The following is a 24,569-nucleotide window of genomic DNA, read 5'->3' on the forward strand; positions in this document are numbered from 1 at the left end:
AAACTCTATATGAGTATAGATTCAGATTTTTTTTTTTTTTTTTTTTTTTTGGGCCAGATCATTTTCCTTCAATTTTCGTACCATAGATATTAGGATTAGAATTTAGGAATAAAGAATCCATAAACGATACGGGCCAGTTGTTGGCGCATCCATTCTTATTTGATGTGGCCGCAAGAATTGATGATGATGACTGGGCCACAATAAAACGCGCGATTCCAATTTTTGACACGGCCCTTCTCTACTTTACCTGGAATGTTCAAGGAGCTTGGGGGCGCTACTTCTTATAACACGTCACACGCGTTACAAAGTAGGCAACAGAAACTATAAGAATGGTACTACGTGCACAATTGGAGATTTCAAAACAGCAACTCTCTTTGCTCATATAGTGCAAGAAACAATCCTATATTCACGTGTACTTTGATCTCGCATTATCGATATCAGCAAGTAAGAGCAAACTTTGAGTTTTTGCATTGTCTGGTTTCTTATACTTTTGGTAATCTTAATGTTTGCTTTTTTCTTGGTATATTTGAATTTTTCTTGGTATATTTGAATTTTTTCTGATTTTGGTGTCTGTTGGGTGGTGTTGTATGATGACAGTGGTGATAATCTGCGGAGCTGGTTTAGCGGTGACATTTTGGGCGCTGTGTGATTCTGTTAAGCAAGTGAAGGACCAGATACTGATGTTCAAACCCCAACTCGGGGATATCAAGTCCACTCTCGACTCTTTGCAGCCACTGATCAAGGAGATGGCAGAGTGTGAGAAGGAACTGGATGGTCCAGAGGAGGAACTAGAGAATCTTAGAGTGGAAATGGAGGAAGGAGTGGAGCTTATTCGCAAGTGCTCGGAAGCGAGCAGATTCAAGAAATATAAGTATGGCAGCAGACTTGTTGAATTGAGCAAGTCACTTCAGAGGCTGTTGGGGATATTGAAAGTGCAGGGCATAAGGGATGTGAAGAAGGCATTGGTTTCGGTGAGGAACGTTGAGAATGTGGTGCACAGAATTGAAGGGAATTGTGTGATACAGAACAATCAGTCTGAAAAAATTGAAGGGTGGTGTGCTGTGCCTGAGACTCCAACAATTACGGTTGGATTGGATTTGCCTTTGAGGGAATTGAAGATGAAGCTCTTTAAAGACGGAGTGTCGATGGTGATACTTACTGCTCCAGGAGGATGTGGGAAAACTACACTGGCAACAAAATTGTGTCATGATGCAGAAGTAAAAGGTATTGCATATAACTGATGTTATTATCTTTTCTTGCTTGCTTTAAACTAGGAAGCTTTGATTCCCTAATTGAAGAATGCTATATCCAAGTCTAATCCAGCTGTAGCTGTTCTAGCTAGAAATATTGGATGAAAATTACTGTCAAGCTGTTTATTCAATATGACAAAGGGACACTGATTACAAATAGGCCAAGTCTCACTCTCCTTTGTATAGGATTTATTTCTGTGGAAAGTAATCAAATATTTCATAACTTCAAGACTAGGATGTGCCTTCATAAGCAAATGGCTTCACTCATTTATTACTGTTTCAATATGTTAAGCCTCCGGTTGAGTTAAGCAATTCATTTTTATGACCTCACCATCTGCATGCATATGTGTATGTTTTATTTTTTTCACAACTGCAGACAACTTTAAAGTACCCTCCTAGTAACTACTTTCTTCTCTTTTATTTGCATAGATAAATTCAAAAGCAATGTCTTCTTTGTTACTGTTTCAAAGAAGCCCAACTTGTACCTAATTGTAAAAGAGCTATATCATCGAACGGGTGCCCAGGTCCCCAATTTCCAAAGTGAAGGAACTGCAGTTAGCTGGCTGCAGCAATTTCTGAAGCAAACAGGACAAAATCCTATGTTGTTGGTCCTGGATGATGTTTGGGCTGGATCAGAATTCATTCTTGAGAAGTTCGATGAATTAAAAATGACAAATTACAAGATATTGGTGACATCAAGGTCTGCTTTTCCAAGATTTGGTTCTCCATATTATTTGGAATGTTTGAACCGCGAAGATGCAATGGCACTTTTTCACCATGCAGCATCCTTAGGTGATAGGAACTCTTATATTTCAGAAGATCTTCCAAGAAAGGTGATTTTCTTAGTCTGCAATGCAAAACATATATGCTTATTAATGCAGGAAAGGATGAAGAGATGCTACATGCACTTTCTACTCAAAGCATTCATGCACATATGGATTAAATAATTATTACCTGAAACAGTAATTGACAAGATGAGTTTTGCTTCGCAGATAGTAGAACGTTGTATGGGATATCCACTTGCAATTACAGTTGTCGGAAGATCACTTTGCGGGCAGCCAATAGAGATTTGGCAAAAAAGAGTGTTGGAATGGTCTAGAGGTTCTTCTGTTCTTGAGTCTGAACATGATTTGCTTGATTGCCTCCAAAGAAGCTTAGATGCTTTGGATGAAGAGAAGTCTCTTATCAGGGAATGCTTCATAGACCTTGGTTTATTTCCTGAAGATAAAAGAATCTCAGCTACTGTCCTCATTGATATGTGGGCAGAGGTATATGGCATAAATGAGGACATTTCGTCCATTGTGAACCTCTATGAACTTGCCTCTCGGAGTTTGGCTAATCTGGTAGTCACAAGGTATGCAGGATTCGGTTTTACTTGTCTGTTCTTGTCACCTAGGTTTTCCTTTATGTCAATGGCTATCTGCTTCTCATAATTCTCTAGTGAAATATGTATGTTGAAGAAATTCTTAAGCAAATTGGTTTTGATTACAACCAGGAAGGACAACAAGGATAGTGATGGCTATTACACTGAACACTTTGTTACACAGCATGACATGCTTAGGGAGTTGGCTATCCTGCAGATGAGTCAGGAACCACTGCAACATAGAATGAGGCTCATGATTGACATATGTGGAGACAACCTTCCTATGTGGTGGAAAGAACAAAACTATGAATCCCTCATTGCTCGCCTTGTATCTATCTCGACAGGTTGTTACATCTCTTCTTTAGCAAATAATTCACATTAACACATATGCACATGCAAATAGGCTTATAAACTTAAATCTCAACATTGTTTTGCACAGATAATTTCTTTCCCATCTCACATGATATACCATAATATATGCAGATGAAGGGTTCTCATCTAAATGGCAAAACTTGCAACTACCAGAGGCAGAGGTTTTGATTTTGAACTTTCAGACCAAGTATTATGCCTTACCTGAGTTTGTGGAGAAAATGAATAAATTGAAGACTCTAGTACTCACAAGTTATGGTATCACTCCGGCTGAGTTGAATAACTTTCAACTAGTTGATTCAAAACCGAATCTGAAGAGAATCAGATTAGAACGAATTTCAATTCCTTCCATAAGCAGGTATCCTATACAGTTGAAAAGTTTGCAAAAGATTTCTCTATTCATGTGTAGAATTGGCCAAGGTTTTGGTAATGGTTCCATCCATATATCAGAGGCGTTTCCAAATCTTGTTGAAATGAATATTGATTACTGCAATGATTTGGTGGAGTTGCCTCCTCAATTGTGTGACCTTGTTCAATTGAAGAAACTCAGTGTCACCAATTCTCATAAACTCTCTGCCTTACCTGAAGACATTGGAAATCTAGTAAATTTAGAGCTGTTGAGGCTCAGGTGTTGTACAGACTTGTCAGAGTTACCTGGCTCGGTTAGGAACCTCAAGAAGTTAAACTTGCTTGACATATCTGATTGCTTTAGCATTAAGGAATTGCCTGAAGACATTGGAGAATTGTGCAATTTAGAAAGGCTCAACATGAGACAGTGCTCGAGATTGAATGAGTTGCCTTCTTCAGTTTTGGATCTTGAACAGTTGAAGGAAGTGACATGTGATGAAGAGACTGAAATTTTATGGGAACCCTTTTTACCCTTTCTCAAGAACATACACATGAAGGTTGTGAAAGAAGATATCAACCTGAATTGGCTCCACAAGGCACAATGCTGAGACGTATTCTCTCAAATAAATGTTGGGGCAACGTCTGTGTGATTTGTGAAGGTTGTCAGAGGGCTGGTTTTCAAGGCACATTACAACAGGTATTGATGTAGGACGAGATTTTAGCCAATTTCAACCAAAAATCTCGAAAAGAAAGAAGCGTCTTCACATTAAGAAGTATAATTTGAATATTGAAAATTGGTATTCAAATAGGCTTCTTAATGATGAAATTAATCATAAATTACTCTTTTGGATATATCGGGATTCTCGAGCAAAATCTTGATTGGGACTCCAAGCGTAATATTCTTTAGTATCTAGGATTTTATTTTCGATTTTTATTTAATTAGGTTTAATTAGGTTTCTTAGTTTTAGTCTACAATAAATTCTTCTTTATGTTTTCTAGTTGTATTAGGTTTATGCTATGTGCCCTATGTAAGGCACCTCTTAGATTGTAATTTTCATTCAAGTTATCAATAAAAAAACCAAATATTAGAGAAATTTCTCTCTATTTCTTACGCCTGTGCCCGTAATTGCTAGTGGATTCTAGCTCATCTCATATGGCTTTCGACGCTTGACGGAGCCTCTTACTATCGTGTTCACGCTTCCCGCATCATTTGGTATCAGAGCGGGTATCGCCCGCTTCAGACTCAGATTCTGAAGTATTAACAACAATTTCACCACGTGGAGCCCTAACTCGCTGGCCTCCTTCCCCGCCTCTATTCTGAATATTGTTGTTGTTGTTGTTGTTGTTGTTGTTGTTCCTCTCACCCAACAATCCACGAATTTCTCCAATCTGATTATTCATGGAATTGATGGCAGCGGTAAACGCTGTTTTAAGAGCTTCGATATCTGCTTTAGTAACTTCACCCATTGCTACCAAGGCAAATAAAAGAGACAGGGAAAACCTGGCTCTGATACCACCTGACGCAGTCGGATTGATAACTAGGTTTACCAGCAATAAACCTAAAACAAAGATTCTGGAGTCCACCAGAGATAAAAGAGAAAACTCTCAATTTTGATTGATAATATGATAAAAGATAGTTCTGCAGCCGTTTAAGGTTGCTTATATATGGGAAAAGAAACCCTAGGACGACTAACAATGAAACCCTAAAGCCCACGGATTAAAACAAAACAAATCCAAAATAAACTAGAAAACCTAAAATAAAACCACCTAGAGTTCTTTTATCATAAATTACTCATTAATGATGTAGGACGAGAATGGACCCAGTTTAGCCGAAAAACCATAAAAGTAAAGAAGCGGTGTAGAATCAAGAAGAGTGATTGGAAAATAGGTAACTCACGCGTAATCAGGTTACTAGCCGCTGGAATATTCAAGAAGATTTGGTTTTGGACTTTTCGGGTTTCTCGTGCGAAAAGTCAGGTTTTGATTTTGAATCAGATTTGACTAACTTTTGGCCAGAATGTCCGTTTGAAACGCATTATACCTTTCCAGAATGGGAACGACGAGATCTTCAAGACTCACTTTAGTGCGCCCTATCAGATTTAGGCCAAAATGTATCTTCTTAATTATCCGATTCGTGATTTAATATTTTTAGGTTAGTTTTACATTCTTTTTATTTTAGGTTTTCTAGTTTATTTTGGATTTGTTTTGTTTTAATCCGTGGGCTTTAGGGTTTCATTGTTAGTCGCCCTAGGGTTTCTTTTCTCATATATAAGCAACCTTAAACGGCTGCAGAACTATCTTTTATCATATTATCAATCAAATTGAGAGTTTTCTCTTTTATCTCTGGTGGACTCCAGAATCTTTATTTTAGGTTTATTGCTGGTAAACCTAGGTTACTTCCGCCCGCGTCAGGTGGTATCAAAGCGGGTTTCGCCCGCTTCTTAGCAGACGACGATCCAAGGGAGAAGTTCACTACCACCAACCTCAACGACGCTGGTCGTAGAGTATCTATCAAAGAAAGTTTCGTTGAAGATGAACATACCAAGGGATTTGCCCTAGGACAACCTCATCAATCAAAAAAAAAAAAAAAGGAAAAAAAGAAAAAAAGAAGAAACATGGAACATTGGATATTCATAACGCCGGATTATGACGACTTCCGAACTACATGTGTCATCAAAGACAAGGTATGCTCTGTAATAATTGACAGTGGTCTACGAGAGAATTTTGTAGCAAACAAAATTGTGGATTATTTTCAATTACCGACAGTGAAGCTGAGTGATCCATACTGGATTCCATTTGGAGAGGATGAATATGCACAAGTAACAGAGGTTTGTAAAGTTCCTGTCTCTATGGGAAAATTTTATAAAGAAGAGATTACTTGTCATGTGATTGACATGGATGACACTAATGTGCTTTTTGGAAGGCCATGGCATGAAAGCGTCAAAGGTGGTTATTGCAAAGATGACACATATTTATTTAGGTGGGAGTCACACAAAATTAAAATCAAGCCTGGAAGGAAGAACATCAAGAATTATCCTCCTAAGGTTTTCGAGAAGAAGTTAGAGTCCAAGTTTTCTTTGCCGGTTGAGATTAATAGTTTAATTGAAGAAAAGCCAGAAGAATTTCTAATGGAAGAACCTCCACAAGAATTCATGGATGAAGACCAAGAAGAGGTTAAAGATGAAATTGCTCATGAAGACATGGTTATTTGTACTGATGAAGTCTTGGAGCCTAAAATAAATCATTCAGAGCCAGATGTTATTCAAGAGTACAACCTTGAGAGCTGTGAAGAATCTACTAAGGTTGCCTATAACAGACTCATCTATGGTGTTGGGTTCATGATTGTGTCATCAGAATATGCAGAAGATCCAGTCAATAATCCACATGTCCAATTTTTTCTCAGGTCTTTTGTCTACCTATTCCTGTCCTTTATTCAAGAGGAACTCGAGGACGAGTTCTTTCATAGTGGAGGAGAATGATGTAGAACGAGAATGGACCCAGTTTAGCTGAAAAACCATAAAAGTAAAGAAGCGGTGTAGAATCAAGAAGAGTGATTGGAAAATAGGTAACTCACGCATAATCAGGTTACTAGCCGCTGGAATATTCAAGAAGATTTGGTTTTGGACTTTTCGGGTTTCTCGTGCGAAAAGTCAGGTTTTGATTTTGAATCAGATTTGACTAACTTTTGGCCAGAATGTCCATTTGAAACGCATGATACCTTTCCAGAATGGGAACGACGAGATCTTCAAGACTCACTTTAGTGAGCCCTATCAGATTTAGACCAAAATGTATCGTCTTAATTATCCGATTCGTGATTTAATATTTTTAGGTTAGTTTTACATTCTTTTTATTTTAGGTTTTCTAGTTTATTTTGGATTTGTTTTGTTTTAATCCGTGGGCTTTAGGGTTTCATTGTTAGTCGCCCTAGGGTTTCTTTTCCCATATATAAGCAACCTTAAACGGCTGCAGAACTATCTTTTATCATATTATCAATCAAATTGAGAGTTTTCTCTTTTATCTCTGGTGGACTCCAGAATCTTTATTTTAGGTTTATTGCTGGTAAACCTAGGTTACTTCCGACTGCGTCAGGTGGTATCAGAGCCAGGTTTTCTAGTTTATTTTGGATTTGGTATCAGGGAGAAGTTCACTACCACCAACCTCAACGACGCTGGTCGTAGAGTATCTATCAAAGAAAGTTTCGTTGAAGAGGAACATGCCAAGGGATTCGCCCTAGGACAACCTCATCAATCCAAAAAAAAAAGAAAAAGAGAAAAAAAAAGAAACATGGAACGTTGGATATTCACAACGCCGGATTACGACGACTTCCGAACTACATGTGTCATCAAAGACAAGGTATGCTCTGTAATAATTGACAGTGGTCTACGAGAGAACTTTGTAGCAAACAAAGTTGTGGATTATTTTCAATTACCGACAGTGAAGCTGAGTGATCCATACTGGATTCCATTTGGGGAGGAGGAATATGCACAAGTAACAGAGGTTTGTAAAGTTCCTGTCTCTATGGGAAAATTTTATAAAGAAGAGATTACTTGTCATGTGATTGACATGGACGACACTAATGTGCTTTTTGGAAGACCATGGCATGAAAGCGTCAAAGGTGGTTATTGCAAAGACAACACATATTTATTCAGGTGGGAGTCGCCCAAAATTAAAATCAAGCCTGGAAGGAAGAACATCAAGAATGACCATCCTGAGGTATGTGATATGGAACATGAAGAAGTTACTTTGAAGATTGAAGAGAAACTCATTAAAGACAAGGAAGCTGATTCGTTCATCACATCGATATCCATGTCATGCATGCCTAATTGTGTTCAAGATCAACCCAAGGAGAAGTCAATGCATTCCTTTTCAAGTGGAGGAGTTCAAGTTTCAAGATGCTTATTCTAAACTTGTATACGGTATTGGATTCATGGTGATACCTTTTAATTTCGAGAATATTGAAGTTGATGGCTTATCATGTTTTATTCCTACTAATGATCGAGCTGCATACAAGAGGAACTCGAGGTCGAGTTCTTTTCAAGTGGAGGAGACTGATGTAGGACGAGATTTTAGCCAATTTCAATCAAAAATCTCGAAAAGAAAGAAGCGTTTTCACATTAAGAAGTATAATTTGAATATTGGAAATTGGTATTCAAATGGGCTTCTTAATGATGGAATTAATCATAAATTACTCTTTTGGATATATCGGGATTCTCGAGCAAAATCTTGATTGGGACTCCAAGCGTAATATTCTTTAGTATCTAGGATTTTATTTTCGATTTTTATTTAATTAGGTTTAATTAGGTTTCCTAGTTTTAGTCTACAATAAATTTTTCTTTATGTTTTCTAGTTGTATTAGGTTTATGTTATGTGCCCTATGTAAGGCACCTCTTAGATTGTAATTTTCATTCAAGTTATCAATAAAAAAACCAAATATTAGAGAAATTTCTCTCTATTTCTTACGCCTGTGCCCGTAATTGCTAGTGGATTCTAGCTCATCTCATATGGCTTTCGACGCTTGACGGAGCCTCTTACTATCGTGTTCACGCTTCCCGCATCAGGTATACTCCTTGCATTGGATGATTCTCTCCATCAAAATACTGCAAGCACAGCAAGCAAGGGACGTGAAGGTTAACTTGGTAAGGGGAAAGAATATGGAGGCAACGATCAAACGAATTGAACAAGGTATGCTACTTGATCAAAATGAACTTAATGGTTGAGCTATAGCTCTTAAACCGCCATCCTTCAGAGTTGGATTGGAGGCGCCTTTAACTCTTTTAAGAGGAAGTGATTTAGGCGGTCAAAGAAGAGTACAACCTAGAATGGATCTACAGTCATCAATCTTGAGAGCTGCATGTCTGCCACATTTGTGTTTCATTTTCTTTCTTAGATTTTAGTGTTGAGATTTTTCTTTCCAATAAACTGTTTTGCAATGTCTCTGATGTATTTCTTTTTTCTTTCTTGATGTTCTTGTTTGGTAACCAATGCTCTTGTATATTATTTCTCTTACACATATAGCAGCATAGTAAAAGGAAAGCATATGTGTTATTAGAGGATTTGAATTTACGAGTTGTACTATTATGTTTAAACACATTCATGTTGAGTACTTATAAATGGTCTGGATGCATGCCTGCTTGAGTTTTTCGTGCTAGACAGCTAGTCTTTGATCAACCGCCACTTTGACAGCTCTGGTTGCATATTATATTCTTGACCAACATCATATATTTTCTACATCCATTCATTCTGGATGTAGCATGTATCATGTACTATAAAACTTGACACTCATTATGTTAAGGATGTGACATCCTTAAAGAAAGATAACTTTTAAGTCCAAAGAAGAAGGAAGGGAAAAATGAGGCTGGATTCCAATCCCCTAAACAAAAAGCATGAACAAAGCCTCTTCTTTCTTCAAACCAGAGGGCAGCAAAACAACCTGAAGCCAATCGAGAGAAAATAACGCGACAAATCGGACAAGCATGCAGCAGTTCAACCACACGGACCTATGTCTTTGGCCTCACACATGCGATGGTGGTTGTTGTGGTGGATTGAGACATCTTTAGAGCCTGTGCAAAGAATCCCAAAGGCAAAAAAAAAAATTTAAAAAAAAAACACATTGTTTCAAAAAAGATACATATCCATATTGATATAGAAAAATACGAACCTCACATTTTTAGTTCGCCTAGAGCACCAAAAATCTCAAGGCAGGTCATGCAAAAAAGTTGCCATCAATGCAATTTCTAGTATACTTCTACGGCTCTACCTAAAACTTCAGTTCGTTATGAAATTTCTTCAATTTATCAGTAGTGCAAGTGAGCAGCACCTATTAGGTAATTTCAACCATTCATATTTGTAGTCAACTTTTTTCTTAATAACCAAATACTGCATTTAATATTATTCAACTGTCCATTCTTATTGGTACAAGTGCACAACAGTGCTAAGAATCCATTCTCGTAATTAACACGCGGTCTTAATTAAAGTTGGAAACTTGAAGTCGATGGTTTTAACAAACTTACCCATCTCAAGTTGTACATAAGTTGCAACTTGCAAGTAGATACTGTTTTCTTTATGAGAGAAAAGCATAAGTATGACAATTTTTTAAGAAGCTGTTAAACATATTGAAAGTGCAGAACTATAAGCACTCGTGTCAAGTAGATACTGTTTTCTTTATGAGAGAAAAGCAAGCTTCTTGCAATATGGATAAATCTACTGTTAAACATATTGAAAGTACAGGACTATAAGTAGGGGTGGGCGCGGGTCGGGTCGGACCGGTTTTGGGCCAAAACCGCATCCGACCCGTATTCTTCGGTGGGCTGAATATTAGGACCGGCAACTAAATGTTAATGGACTGGGCCGAAAATTCGGGTGACCCGAACTTTCAAGTCGGCCCGGTTCGGTTTCGGTTGATCGGCGTCGTCGCTCATCGTTGTTGGAGAGTCGGGATCGTCGTTGCAGATCGAAGGTTGAAGAGTCGGGCTTGGCGTTGTGCAGATCGAAGGCGTCGGCAGGCGGCGTTGGTAGGCTGAGGATCGAGCTCGGCGTTGTGCAGATCAAAGGCGTTGGTAGGTGGCACGGCGTGGTAGTTGTTGGTCGGCGGCTGTGAGAGACAGAGAGAGTGTTGGTCGAGAGAGATGAGAGGCCGAGAGAGATGAGAGAGAGAGAGAGAGTCAAGAGAGAGAGATGAGAGGCCGAGAGATATGAGAGAGAGAGAGAACAGCTAGCCTCGAATAGGTTAGGGTTTTCTTTATGATCAGGTAAGGTCAAGTTCACATGAAAGCCAATCAGAAGTTGACACGTATTAAAAATAATAAAAATTAATATTTTATATAAATTCGGCCGGTTCGGTTTATTCCGGTCGGTTCAGAGTAAGAACCCGGTTCAAGCCCGGTTCTATCCGGTCCGATCCAGTTTGATGCATTTTCCTTAACTGTTTCTTCCGGTTCGGTAACCGGAACCCATTTTCCGGGCCGGTTCGGCCGGTTTTCTGCTCCGGTTGGGTTTCTGCCCACCCCTAACTATAAGCACTAGTGTGGGACAAATGAATCTCCAAACTCGATTGGATTGCGATTCTCATTTAAGAAAAAAGAAAAAGAAAAAGTGTAAACATTGGGCTAGAGTATTTATTCCAATAATTAGCCCAAATACTTGTCGACATTTTAAATTAATCGGCTCAAATAACGCGGCTCAAATGCGGGGTTCCGAGTTCTAACGTAAACGCGGCCCTAGTAGTTTCCAAAGAATATACCAGGAGCCCGATAGGTTATTTCCTTTCCTGTACTTTTTCACGAAAAGAACAATTCCCTATTTGACTCTAATCAATCACGACGCGGTTGCTCTCGAACTGAAGCTCTAATGAAACAAATGGACTGCTAGCGAGGGAGATTTCAAACAACGCAGCACTCTCTTGCTCATTGTGCAAGAAATCGTGAGAGGGCCTCTACTTCTCCTCCTCCTCCTCTTTCTGCTGTCATTGAAAAACTGAGGAGCATCATTTGACTCTCATCAGAAACTCGATAGAGCAGCGTCGTCTCCAGATTCTAAAAGGTAAAACCTCTTACCAATTCTTTTACAGAAATATTTGGTCTGATTTTAGATTTGATTTTTATCAAAGAGCAAATCTGTTTGGTTTGGGATTGTTGTTCTGTTTTTTTTCATTACCAATTCTGATTCTAAAAGGGATAGGGTGGGGAATTTCTGATAGATTTTAATTACGTAGTTGTGACTTCAATGTTTATATCAATTTCTTGAGATTAAAGAGAAAGAAAAGGGGTTAAAAGTCCCTTTATTGCATTACGGAGTTGTGGAAAAGCTATTAAGTTTCTGGGTCCAGCTTCAAAGTTTTAGATAGGAATCAATTTTTATTCTAGTAGCTTAGCTGGAAGTGTTCTTCTACTTGTTCTTGGCATTATGCTCGACAAATGCACCTAGAAGTGTTTTTCTACTTGTTCTTAGCATAATTACTATGCAATTGATTATAACTATTGAATACGTAGTTCTGAGGTGATCAATTAAGAGAAGTGCATTTGGGGTAAACTGATGTTCTGCTCATTGTATTCTTGTTTAAACCTATATAAGTTGTTTCAGACTGATGGCCAGCTGGTGTTGTTGCTGGAATCAGGTAACTCAAATTTAGTCCTGTGTTTCAAACTTAAGTAGTTATGTATCTTGTGCACCTGGTTTGTATTTTGTTGCTGCATTATGGCCACGTTTGGCATCTAGGATAGGAATGGATTAGGATAAGATTAGATTTATTTAAATGTTTTCATGTGTTTGGTATAAGAGGATTAGAGTTGGAATGGATAAATACAACTGTACATGAACCAGATCCGTTGTGAACAACTCCACCAATACTCAGACGTGAACTCACCTCCTCCTCTACCCCAACCTGACCCTGACCCGTACCCGAGTCCATGGCCTCTTCTGCCAACCCCTTCTCCATCTCACTCCCCTCCAAGCCCACCGCCAAAGCTTCACTCTTAGCCCAACAACCCGGCGGAGCTATCTGTTCGAGGTCAGAGCCACGGCATCGCGGCTCTCTGGTCTTCCTTTGTTTCGAATAGCTCCGTTAAGTGTAGGGAAATCGAAGTCGAAGATAATGGTGAATTTGGCTCTGGAAGTTATGGAGGTGGATTTGGGTAATCGGTGCTATCCGATTTACATTGGATTCAGACTTCTCGATCAGGATAATGTTTTCGTGTTCGAATTTCAGGTTCGCAGCGGAGACGTAGACTAGAGCAGACGCAGAGGTCAATTGGTCAAGATCCATCCTTGTAGTTGGTTATAATCCTGTACTGCTATGCATATCCTACCTCTCCAACAGAAGTTGATATCCTACTCTTGACAAGATTTAAATTTCCAATCCTAGACTAATATGAATCACCAAACACCAGCTTAGATATTTTTTTGTCCTATCCGGTTACTAATGCGGGCACACAAACGCACATCTTGTGCATCTGATAAACGTAAATTGGCACTGTGATAATCCCAGTATCAGGTAATTTTGGAGAAGTTTGTCTTCCATAATTGCTGCTTTCTTTCTCTATGGACATTCTAGCTTGTGCATCTTGCAAATTTTATTACGCAAATGAGAATACAAAACCGTCCAAGAATATCGTTTTGGTTTCTGGTTTTGGGATGGTAGGTTCTGTTGTGCTGAAGCAACAGATGAGTCCCACACACACGGATCCAATAATGCCAATACTCCCCCCAATTTAGCCACCTGGTGAAGAATGGGTATGGAGTTTTAATATAAAAGACATCGGCATTAGTGTGTCTGGTATCATTCCTTATAACCCAAGGATAACTCTTTGCCTTTCTGGTATCATTCTTTATAACCCAAGGATTCCAAATGGCTCTAATCTAAGCCACACTTTTCCAACAATCTCCACCTTGGCGTGATTCGAGCCATCTCCAAATTGTCTCATGATCCAAATTCTAATAGCTCCACCTCGACCACAAGCATCCAATTCCAAATCTTGTGATCCCAATCCAAACAGGAGCTCCTCCAAATTGCAACTCGACCATATGAGAGTATGAGACACCAAGTCCCAAGCGTAACCTGGGCTCAGATACCACTTGTTGTGCGGAAGCTTCAAATAGGTATGAAGTATCAGAATATGAAAAAGATAAATTAATAGAAAATATCTAGAAAACCAAAGATTTACGTGGTTCACTCTAAAATTAAAGGATTACATTCACGGGCGAAAACGGTGAATAGATTACACTAATATCAAAAGGAGATTACAAGGTGTTTAACACTCAAACTCAAAACCCGATTACACCCGAATACACTCACGGAAAGAGAAAGACCAAATAGAAGAGCAATTACCTCAAATATATATTGTCGCTCACAAGAACAAAAGCAACAAGGCAAAAGGTAATTTTCTATGAAGCCCAAAACTGTGGCTACTTCTCAATAACCCTAAGTTGCGGCTTTTTCTTTTCTCTCTCACACCTTAATTGGTGACAGAAAACATATATTTATGTGTGATGAGGCAAACTCCAAAACCCAATAAAATTAGGTTAATTATGTGGGCTTAATCCAAAAGATAATTGATGGGCTTATTAATTTAAGCCACAAACCAACGATCTCCAACTTGGCTTAAATTAACTAAAATCTCCAAAGTAAAAATCTCCTCTCGTTAAATTAATCAATCTCATATTTCATCGAAGAAGCAGACTTCATCATTGAATCAAATAGCCTCAAGCGTAGCCTGAGCTCTTATACCACTTGTTGTGCGGAAGCGACAAATGAGTCCCACACACATGGATCCAATAATGCCGATACTCCCTCTAATTTAGCCACCTGGTGAAGAATGGGTATGGGGTTTTAATATAAAAGGTCTCGGCATTAGTGTGTCTGGTATCATTCCTTATAACTCAAGGATAACTCTTCACCTTTCTGATGTGGGATTCCAAATGGCTCTAATCTAAGCCACACTTTTCCAACAGGTTCCTCATCAAGCAAAGACATCTAGGCGTATCCTGTATCGATACGGGATACGGATTTGATACTTGTTGGATACGAGTAACTGTGTTCGCTAGTTTGGAAACGCATTGGAAACACGACGTATTTTTGGTGGATATGCTGTTTTGTAAATAAATTGGATACCATGGGGTATATTAGACTTTAACACCCTGAAATATAAGAAATAAAATACTGAATAAACACGATATGATCAGTCTGCAGGCTTCTCTTTGCTCAAACAGACAAGAAGTTGAATATCGTCTTTGCGCAAGCTTTACTAGTCTTCTCTTCTCTTCATCATCTATGTAGAAGACTTATCATTGGCTTTTCAGTTTATCTAATAGTTATTAACTTGGATAACTCCTCTGGTGATTAGAAGTTTAAAACTCCTAGAAGACTTGTGTATCTACATCCCTAGAAGACTTCTACTTGTTATGTCTTATCAATATGTAAACCACTTGTCGGCCACGCACATATATGGTTGACAACTCCAATTATCTTCTCCATTGTATAAACTCTTATGTTTAATGTTTAACTATTGAAAGGATGATCATCAGTATATGTTATTTTTAACAGGACAATGAAAAAATTTACAAAAAAAAAAAAAGGCCAATGGCCTGTTTCCACGCAGGCAATGCACCTAAGTCTTCTTTTTTCCTGGGCATTGATTTCTTCCTGAGTGGAAGTAGCTCAACCAGCGCTAGAAGGAATCCTTCTGCCTGATAGAGGCAGAAGCCGGGAGAATTGATAAATGTCTTTGTTGGGGTGCGGTCCTTCTACTCCATTGAGAAGTATGAAGGTGGGCCCCCTTCCCGCGTTTGCTCCTTTATTTAGATTCTTTCTATTTTTGAATTCCCTGGTCCTCCCTTTCTATTCCTCGGGGAGCGGATGGTGGGAGCATGCGGGTAGGAATCGGATGATGACTATGCTTCGGGTGGCTTAGTTGCTCATCTTGTTACAACACAACGAGCGAGTTTTCAACAGATCCAACGATTCAATGTCCAAAATAACTAACGACTGAACTTTACCCCAACCCCCAATGGCTTCAAAAAGTGGGAGAAGCGAGGTCTCACAGTCAGGCAGGCTTATACCATTACGCTCAACAGCAGAATCTTAGCTTCAGCCTACCTTCGCACGAGATAAAGAAAGCTGTTGGCCGTTGCTTATTTACTTTTAGTAAGACTAAGCAAAATTCTATGCATGGTTACTTACAAGAGCTTCTATCTGTTCTTTGCTGGAGGAGGGACGAAGTAACTCTACTATATAATATAGTAGGAACGAACGGAAAGAGTACAATAGGCATTCCCGACTGCCACCCTTTAGTTATGCGTGAAATATTGGGCCCTTATGGTATCTCATACACATTTCGACGATTGGCCCCCTACCTGCCAACACAGCACGCGGATAGATAGGGCGAGCGAAGCGTGAAGAGGATGCCCCTAAGCTGGTAGGTCTCGTTCAAAAGCCACTTTAGTTGATAAGTCCCAATTAATGTGCTCGGTAATGATGTTGTCATCACTGATGCGACCCCATACCCCTATAATAATGGTAGAGTAAGGAGTGGTCACTCACAATTCTTGGAAGAAGTGGCCCAGCCCCAAAGGAAAATCCCATTTCATTGAAAAAGCCCAGCCAATGAAACAATAGAAACCTGGCGGAACCTTTCTTCCGTACCGCTAGGGATGCTTAACGCCGCTTCGTCAACTGGCGTTACTTGTGCTTTCATGTCTCTCAGTGTGGTCAGTACTGGGTGTTTCCAGCGGCGAAGCTTACCCCCATTCGCATTAGTTTTGAATTCCCTTTAGTAAGTGCCCTCTTATAAGCGAGTATGAAGTAAGCCTTGAATCTGAAGTGTTCTTTCTTCCTTGGTAGGTCAACCGTTGACGAGACTTAGTTTAGGGCAATTTTTTTTTCTTTCTTTCTATCATAGCAAGACCGGTGTTGTCAATTTTAATTTAGTACTCGCGAGTGCACGACTCAATTGTAGAATAGATGTGCAAGCACGAGGTCATTCCCTCAAGGACTGATTGAGACAATTTTGTTATGACAAGTGTGCTATACTTAAGTGAAACAAACTGATTTTTATGATGTGGTTGAGTTTTAAACATAAAATTAAAGAAAGAAAAACTAAAACTAAAGACAAGAATGAGCAATGAGATTCTTTAGAGTTTAAGAACAGATTATGAAGATGCTAAAGCATTGAATCCACCACCTAATACTCATATCCTATTCTCTAGTTGATAACAATTGAATTCCCTAGATTTCATGCTAAAGATTTCCGTACATAAGCCTTATTGATCCCAGACATATGCCAAAATTCTTCTAACCTATGAATTCCAACTTATTGATCCTGTATAGAACTCAAGTAGCCAAACTATAATTTACTCCACTTAATGATCAGGTTCAAGCAAACATGTTCAAGCAAACATGTTCAACTCCATTAAGCACAAAAGAACTAGGAAATCATGCAAACAAGAATATCGACTATGATCAAGCACTTGTATTCTTAATTCACAACTCTTTAATCACAAGATTGAATTATCTTTTGGCACCCTAGAAAACACCTACTCATTGATCAAGCATCATGTTCTCCAACCAAATAATTCATAAACAAAACCTAGGTCTTATTGATCCCGAACAAAGATTTTGAATAAAAGTTCTATTGAAACGGTGATTAAGAGTTTAACATAGAAATCCAGAAATTTAATAGTAAACCAACTAAATAAATAGAATAGTCATACTAGGGGCTTCATCTCAGCCCTAGCTTAGAAGTTTAGCAATCCATAACTATGAAAAGCATGACTAGAATCAAAGAAAACATGAAACCAACAATGGAAGAATTGAGGAACTCGGAACCAGCGTTGGTGAGAGCTTCTCTTCCCTTTGTTCTCTGCGGAAACTGCTGCCTCTTGTGTCTCTAAACGTTCTAGGTTTTCTGCCTTGTATGTCTCTCCCAATTCCTACTTGACTTGGGCTTCTTAGGTCTTCTAGTCCAACTTGGAATAGCTTTCTTCTCTCCAAAGAAATGCAGGGTTATTAAAGTCAATGCAAGAAATTACTCTAAATATGTCAGACACATTCAGCCTTGTTTCATTCAAGTGCTAAGAACAACGGACTTGGGCCTCACAAGTCAGATTCCGAAAAGATATGCAAAATCCGTCAGAATCTGCCTTCCCGAACTATGTTCACTTAAATCATCATAACTTTCTCTAGAAAAATGCGAATCCACTTCCGTAAAATTCCTCAGAAAGCTAACATCCGTATTTTTCCAATGGTATAAGGCTCACTTGCTAATTCCTTGTTAGAAGGTACAGTTTAATCCGTGAAGTTGACGCACAGCAGAGCCAATTCTGGACGCTCAGGATAGCCAGCACCCTTTCAATCCTGCGTTTGACTTTAAGCTCCAAATCTTTCTTTTCTCCAATTTAACCTACAAAACACATACACAAAGTAAATGACTCAAAAATGATAAGAACTAAGCCTAGAATCCTACATTTAAGGGTATAAAAATGTATGAAATTATGAACCTATCAACCGGCGGAAGCAAGAGATGACTTGTTCCACGATGCATCGGTGTTCCTTTTGAAAGCTAGTGGAGAAGTCCGTTCTGTAGAGGTTTGTTTTCCCAAGGCGAGCTTTACTTTACGACGAGAGCGGCACGGAAGAGTTCGACCCAATGCTTTATTTATGTCCTAGTTGATCCTGATCTTTTAGAAAATTCGTTTTCCCAAGGCGAGCTTTACTTTATGACGAGAGTGGCACGGAAGAGTTCGACCCAATGTTTTATTTATGTCCTAGTTGATCCTGATCTTTTAGAAAATTCGTTTTCCTAAGGCGAGCTTTACTTTACTACGAGAGCGGCACAGAAGAGTTCTACCCAATGCTTTATTTTTGTCCTAGTTGATCCTGATCTTTTAGAAAATTCTCATGTGTTATTACGGTACGTATATAAGTAATAACCCTGACGGAAATGAAAGAGAGGAGAAGAGAGATTGAAGAGTAAGCTTTTTGTGTTCCTTTAGGGACTCAGTAGATGTAGGATGTGCAATAGAGCGTAAGTGATGATATGAAGAAGCAAAAGAATCAACATAAGCTGATTCAACTCAATCAACTGATGATTCAACTGCCTTTACAGAGAGGCCCATTCCTGGAACTCCACAGCAAAATGGAGTAGCAGAACGTATGAATAGGACTCCGAATGAGTGCGCAAGGATAGATGCAGGTTTGCCAAAGATGTTTTTGAGCAACTTTATTTCAGAACCTTACTAGATTGCGCCAATTCATACTTCTAATTTTACATATTCACCCATCCGAGTGTAAACCTTTCTCATAGTTTCTCCATCTATGCTCGGTCTCAGGCCGGATCGGTTATCAGGCCCAAACCCAGTTCGAATTGACCCAATTGGAAATCTCATTTGTGACACCGAACACCATATTGTTGCTGGATTGGACAGAATTTTCGGTTGCACAGAATTCCTGAATCGGGCCGGGTCGGTTTCGGTTTTATTATGGGCCCAAATTTTTCATTTTCAAGCCAAATGTGAAACCTTACTTCTGCACACTTGTAGAGTCAATTTTCAGCCCATATGACTTTTTCAATCCATTTTCAGCCCAAGTGCATAAGATTACAAACATTATTCAAATCCAAGCATTTGAACTTGCAAAATAATGCATGATAACCTAAAATTTCAGTCATAACATGATACATCATAACTCAGCACATCTGCAAATACATCATATCATGTTATCATCATTTCAAACCTGCAAATGTATCATCCTAACAGTACAAACCTCCAGCAAATCTAAGCATTTCAAACCTACAAATGATCAAATCTAAGCAATTCAAACCTGCAAATTATCAAACCTAGCAATTCAAATATTTCTATCCATCCGTATACATACAAATTAATGTGTTAATATGATTAAACATTTTTGCTTTCTTGCCAAGTCATTTCTTATCATGATTTGGCGTAATAGAGTGGTGACGAGGTCCTAAATCGCCATCATCTTTAGAAAAGCTTTTCTGTCATGCCAACCTTTTCAAATTAAGTGTCTTACAATAAAAGTGAGAGCGTCCTCACTACAGTGCAAATTTACGATCCAAATTGTACATATTTTCGGTTGATTTTGCAACATCATTCTTATAAAATTCATAACCTTAAAAGTGTTAAGGTTCGGCGAATTAGATCATGATATAAGAATAAGGAAAAGTATTTGTTATTTCATCCTAGTCTCAAGTTTGAAATTTGTTTTGGTTTACAACTCAAAGACAAATTTTCTTCAATCGTAAGAAATAATCCACAGATAATGGAGTCCCATACAAGGTGCTCATGGTGTAATTTTCCTTGCACCATAAGGTTCTCTAAAATAAAATATCTGTAAAGGCCAACTTTTATTATTTTAATGAATTAATAAATCAATAACTGTAGGCAAGACACCAGCATATGTTCTCCAAGCTGTTTTCTGTTGAAATATTGGTTGTTTTATTGTAAAGAAACAGACTATTTATTTAGTAAGAAGAATATAATTAATTGGCTCATTAACTGTATTACACAAAATTTTCTGTTTTATTCACGGGGTTTAAGCATCGTTCTCTTCATTGTATGACACTACTCAGGATTATAACTTATAAGCACTAGGGTGGGATAAATGAATCTCCAAAGTCCAAACTTGACTGGATTGCGACTCTAAATAAAATAAAAAAAAGAGGTAAATATTGGGCCGAGTATTTGTTCCAATAATTGAGCCTAACAAACGCGGGCCAAATGCGAGGTTCCAAGTTCAACCATAACACGCGGACGCGGCCCTAGTACTTTTCGTAGAACATGCCAGGAGCCCCGATCCGTTATTTCCTTTCGTTTACCTTTTACTAAAAGAAGAATAGTATATTGACTCTATTCATCACGACGCGTTTCCTTTCAACTCTGAATCTCTATTTAAACAAATCGACTGCTAGAGAGGGAGATTTCAAACAACGCAACACTCTTTGCTTACTGCGCAAGAAATATATTCCTTGCTATCTAAGAAAGCATTTGATTGTGAATTTTAACCCATATCATCACCATCAAGTAAGAGTAAAGCAATAAGATTATTGTTCCCTGTTTCCAAATGCGATTAACTCTTTTAAATTTTCTTCTGTAATTTTGCTGATTTTGGTGTCTGTTGTGTAATGGCAGTGGCATTGATCGGAGGAACGGGTTTGCCAGTAACATTTTGGACGCTGTGTGATTCTGTTAAGCAAATGAAGGATATACTGATGTTCAAACCCCAACTAAGGGATATCAAATCCACTTTGGACTCTTTGGAACCACTGATCAAAGAGATGGCAGAGTGTGAGAGGGAATTGGATGGTCAAGAGGGGGAGCTAGAGAATCTTAGAGTGGAAATGGAGGGAGGAGTGGAGCTTATTCGCAAGTGCTCGAAAGCGAGCAGGTTCAAGCAGTATAAGTACGGCAGCAGGCTTGTTGAATTGAGCAAGTCACTTCAGAGGCTGTTGGGGATATTGAAAGTGCAGGGGATAAGGGATGTGAAGAAGGCATTGGTTTCGGTGAGAAATATCGAGAGTGTGGTGCACAGAATTGAAGGAAATTGTGTGATACAGAACAATCAGTCTCAAAAAATTGAAGGGTGGTGTGCTGTGCCTGAGCCTCCAACGATTATGGTTGGATTGGATGTGCCTTTGTGGGAATTGAAGAAGAAGCTTTTTACTGACGGAGTATCGATGGTGATAATTACTGCTCCTGGAGGATGTGGAAAAACTACATTGGCAACAAAGTTGTGCAAGGATGCAGAAGTCAAAGGTATTGTATGTAATGATAATAATGTCTTTTTTCGCAATTGGTATACTTTCGGTTCCTAATTGAAGAATTGCTGTGTTATGAAACGTGATTTTATTTTTATAAGTGACATGTTAGATCATTATCTATTTCAGCTATAACTTGAGCTAGAATGTTATGCCTTCTTTTTTTTTTTTGAATGTTATGCCTTCTTGTACTGAAGGTTCTGTCAAGCTTTTTATTTCAATATGACTAAGCGACAATAGTTTCAAAGAGACACAAGTCTTACTCTGCATACTTCTGTGTAAAGCCTTCCTCATTGCTGATACAATAGCCATATAGGAAAATTAACATATTATTCAATATTTGATTGGTAGGAATTATTACCTTAGAACAGTAACCAAGCACCTTTTTTTTTTTTTTTTTTTACTTTAAGATAGGATGTGCCTTTTGCAGACAAATTTCAATTAACTCCTAGTGATACTTTCTTTTTTTGTGGATAGATAAATTCAAAAGCAATGTCTTCTTTGTTACTGTCTCAAAGAAGCCCAACTTATACCTAATTGTACAAGAGCTGTATCATGGAACGGGTGCCCAGGTCCCCGATTTCCAAAATGAAGCAACTGCAGTTAGCTGGCTGCAGCAATTTCTGAAGCAAACAGGACAAAATCCTATGTTGTTGGTCGTGGATGATGTCTGGGCAGGATCGGAATTCATTCTTGAGAAGTTTGATGAATTAAAGATGTCAGATTACAAGATATTGGTGACATCAAGGTCTGCTTTTCCAAGATTTGGTTCTCCATATTATTTAGAATGTTTGAACAACGAAGATGCAATGGCACTTTTTCACCATGCAGCATCCTTAGGTGATAGGAGCTCTTATATTTCAGAAGATCTTCAGAGAAAGGTGATTTTCTTAGTCTGCAATGCAAAACATATATGCTTATTAATAAAGGAAAGGATGAAGAGATGCTACATTCACTTTCCATGCCAAGCATTCATGCATATATGGAGTACATAATGATTGCCTGAAATAGTAATTGACAATGATGAATTCTGCTTCGCAGATAGTAGAACGTTGTATGGGATTTCCACTTGCAATTACAGTTGTCGGAAGATCACTTTGCGGGCAGCCAATAGAAATTTGGCAAAAAAGAGTATTGGAATGGTCTAGAGGTTGTTCTGTTCTTGAGTCTGAACATGATTTGCTTGATTGCCTCAAAAGAAGCTTAGATTCTTTGGATGAAGAGAAGTCTCTTATTAGGGAATGCTTCATAGACCTTGGTTTATTTCCTGAAGATAAAAGAATCTCAGCTACTGTCCTCATTGACATGTGGGCAGAGTTATATGGCATAAATGAGGACATTTCGTCCATTGTGAACCTCTATGAACTTGCCTCTCGGAGTTTGGTTAATCTGGTAGTCACAAGGTATGCAGGGTTTAATTTCACTTGTGTGATTTTGTCACTCCAGTTTTTCCTTTTATGTCAATGGGTATCTGCTTCTCATAATTTTCTACCGCAATATGTTGAAGAAATTTCTTAAGGAATTTAGTTTTGATTATAACCAGGAATGACAAGGATGGCGATGGCTATTACACTGAACACTTTTTTACACAGCATGACATGCTTAGGGAGTTGGCTATCCTACAGATTAGTCGGGAACCACTACAACAGAGAACGAGACTTGTGATTGACATAAGTGGAGACAACTTTCCTATGTGGTGGAAAGAACAAAAGTATCAATCCCTCATAGCTCGCCTTGTATCTATCTCAACAGGTTGTTACATCTCTTCCTTAGCAAATCATTCACATGAACACATATGCACATGCAATGCTCATACACTTAAATCTCAACAGTATTCTGTACATTTAATTTCTTTCCATCTCACATCACATACTGTAATAATTGCAGACGAAGAGTTCTCATCTAAATGGCAAAACTTGCCACTACCAGAAGCAGAGGTTTTGATTTTGAACTTTCAGACCAAGTATTATGCCTTACCTGAGTTTGTGGAGGAAATGAATAAACTGAAGACTCTAGTACTCACAAGTTCAGGTATCGGTCCTGCTGAGTTGAATAACTTTCAACTAGTTGATTCGAAACCAAATCTAAAGAGAATCAGACTAGAACGAATTTCATTTCCTTCAATAAGCAGGTATCCTATACAGTTGAAAAGTTTGAAAAAGATTTCTCTATTCATGTGTAGCGTTGGCCAAGGTTTTGGTAACGGTTCCATACATATATCAGAGGCGTTTCCAAATCTTGTTGAAATGAATATTGATTACTGCAATGATTTGGTGGAGTTGCCTGCCGATCTCTGTGACCTTATTCAACTGAAGAAACTCAGTGTCACCAATTCTCATAAGCTCTCTGTCTTACCTGAAGACATTGGAAATCTAGTAAATTTACAGCTGCTGAGGCTTAGATGTTGTACAGACTTGTCAGAGTTACCCGGCTCGATTAGGAACCTCAAGAACTTAAACTTGCTTGACATATCGAATTGCTTTAGCATTAAGGAATTGCCTGAAGACATTGGAGAAATGTGCAGTTTAGAGAAGCTCAACATGAGACAGTGCTCGAGATTGAATGAGTTGCCTTCATCAGTTGTGGATCTTGAAAAGCTAATGGAAGTGACGTGTGATGAAGAGACAGAAATCTTATGGGAGCCTTTCTTACCGTATCTCAGTAACATACACATAAAGGTTGTGAAAGAAGATATCAACCTGAATTGGCTCCACTAGTCTTATTTCTGATACCTTTCTTTTTTCAATTTAATAAATGCGGCAGCAATGCTGGTATGATTCGTCTCAAGGGAACCTTAATCAGCTGAACTTTCCGGACACATCCAGTGATTAAGGAACTGCCTGTCCTACCTTCTTTCTCTTTGTAACCTTCTTTTCTTTAACAAATTTCACTCACTTGGTCGAGTTTTCTAAAAAAAAGGAACTGCCTATGACATTGGAGATATGTGCATCTGGGGAAGCTCAATATCAAACAGTG

The 24,569-nt window shown here is 38.6% G+C and overlaps 2 protein-coding genes across 5 annotated transcripts; both read left to right on the plus strand.

Moving 5' to 3' along the window:
* Window positions 1-324: 324 nt before the first annotated feature.
* On the plus strand, window positions 325-9,308 carry LOC133720240 (probable disease resistance protein At5g66900). Of its 2 annotated transcripts, XR_009851782.1 has the most exons (7): window positions 325-444; window positions 598-1,224; window positions 1,680-2,083; window positions 2,243-2,604; window positions 2,746-2,957; window positions 3,097-4,027; window positions 8,889-9,308. XR_009851782.1 is itself a non-coding variant. In XM_062146454.1 (6 exons), coding segments are annotated over exons 1-6 (2,448 nt in total). In that variant the 5' UTR covers window positions 325-443; the 3' UTR covers window positions 3,939-4,437. The 2 variants fall into 2 exon arrangements, 1 of the variants encoding a protein (XP_062002438.1); XM_062146454.1 differs by lacking the exon at window positions 8,889-9,308 and having other exon boundaries at window positions 3,097-4,437.
* A 2,340-nt stretch (window positions 9,309-11,648) lies between these two features.
* On the plus strand, window positions 11,649-24,380 carry LOC133720251 (probable disease resistance protein At5g66900). 3 transcript variants are annotated; one of them, XM_062146484.1, is made up of 6 exons: window positions 11,649-11,868; window positions 20,968-21,591; window positions 22,071-22,474; window positions 22,635-22,996; window positions 23,137-23,345; window positions 23,481-24,380. In XM_062146484.1, the coding sequence occupies exons 2-6, from the start codon at window positions 21,033-21,035 to the stop codon at window positions 24,308-24,310; spliced, it is 2,364 nt and encodes a 787-aa protein (XP_062002468.1). In that variant the 5' UTR covers window positions 11,649-11,868; window positions 20,968-21,032; the 3' UTR covers window positions 24,311-24,380. The 3 variants fall into 3 exon arrangements, with proteins under 3 accessions (XP_062002468.1, XP_062002458.1, XP_062002450.1); XM_062146474.1 differs by lacking the exon at window positions 11,649-11,868 and adding an exon at window positions 20,721-20,859; XM_062146466.1 differs by lacking the exon at window positions 11,649-11,868 and having other exon boundaries at window positions 20,961-21,591.
* The last annotated feature ends 189 nt before the right edge of the window (window positions 24,381-24,569 follow it).

This window comes from Rosa rugosa, chromosome 1, assembly GCF_958449725.1.
Source record: "Rosa rugosa chromosome 1, drRosRugo1.1, whole genome shotgun sequence".
In the NCBI taxonomy this organism is placed as follows: domain Eukaryota; kingdom Viridiplantae; phylum Streptophyta; class Magnoliopsida; order Rosales; family Rosaceae; genus Rosa; species Rosa rugosa.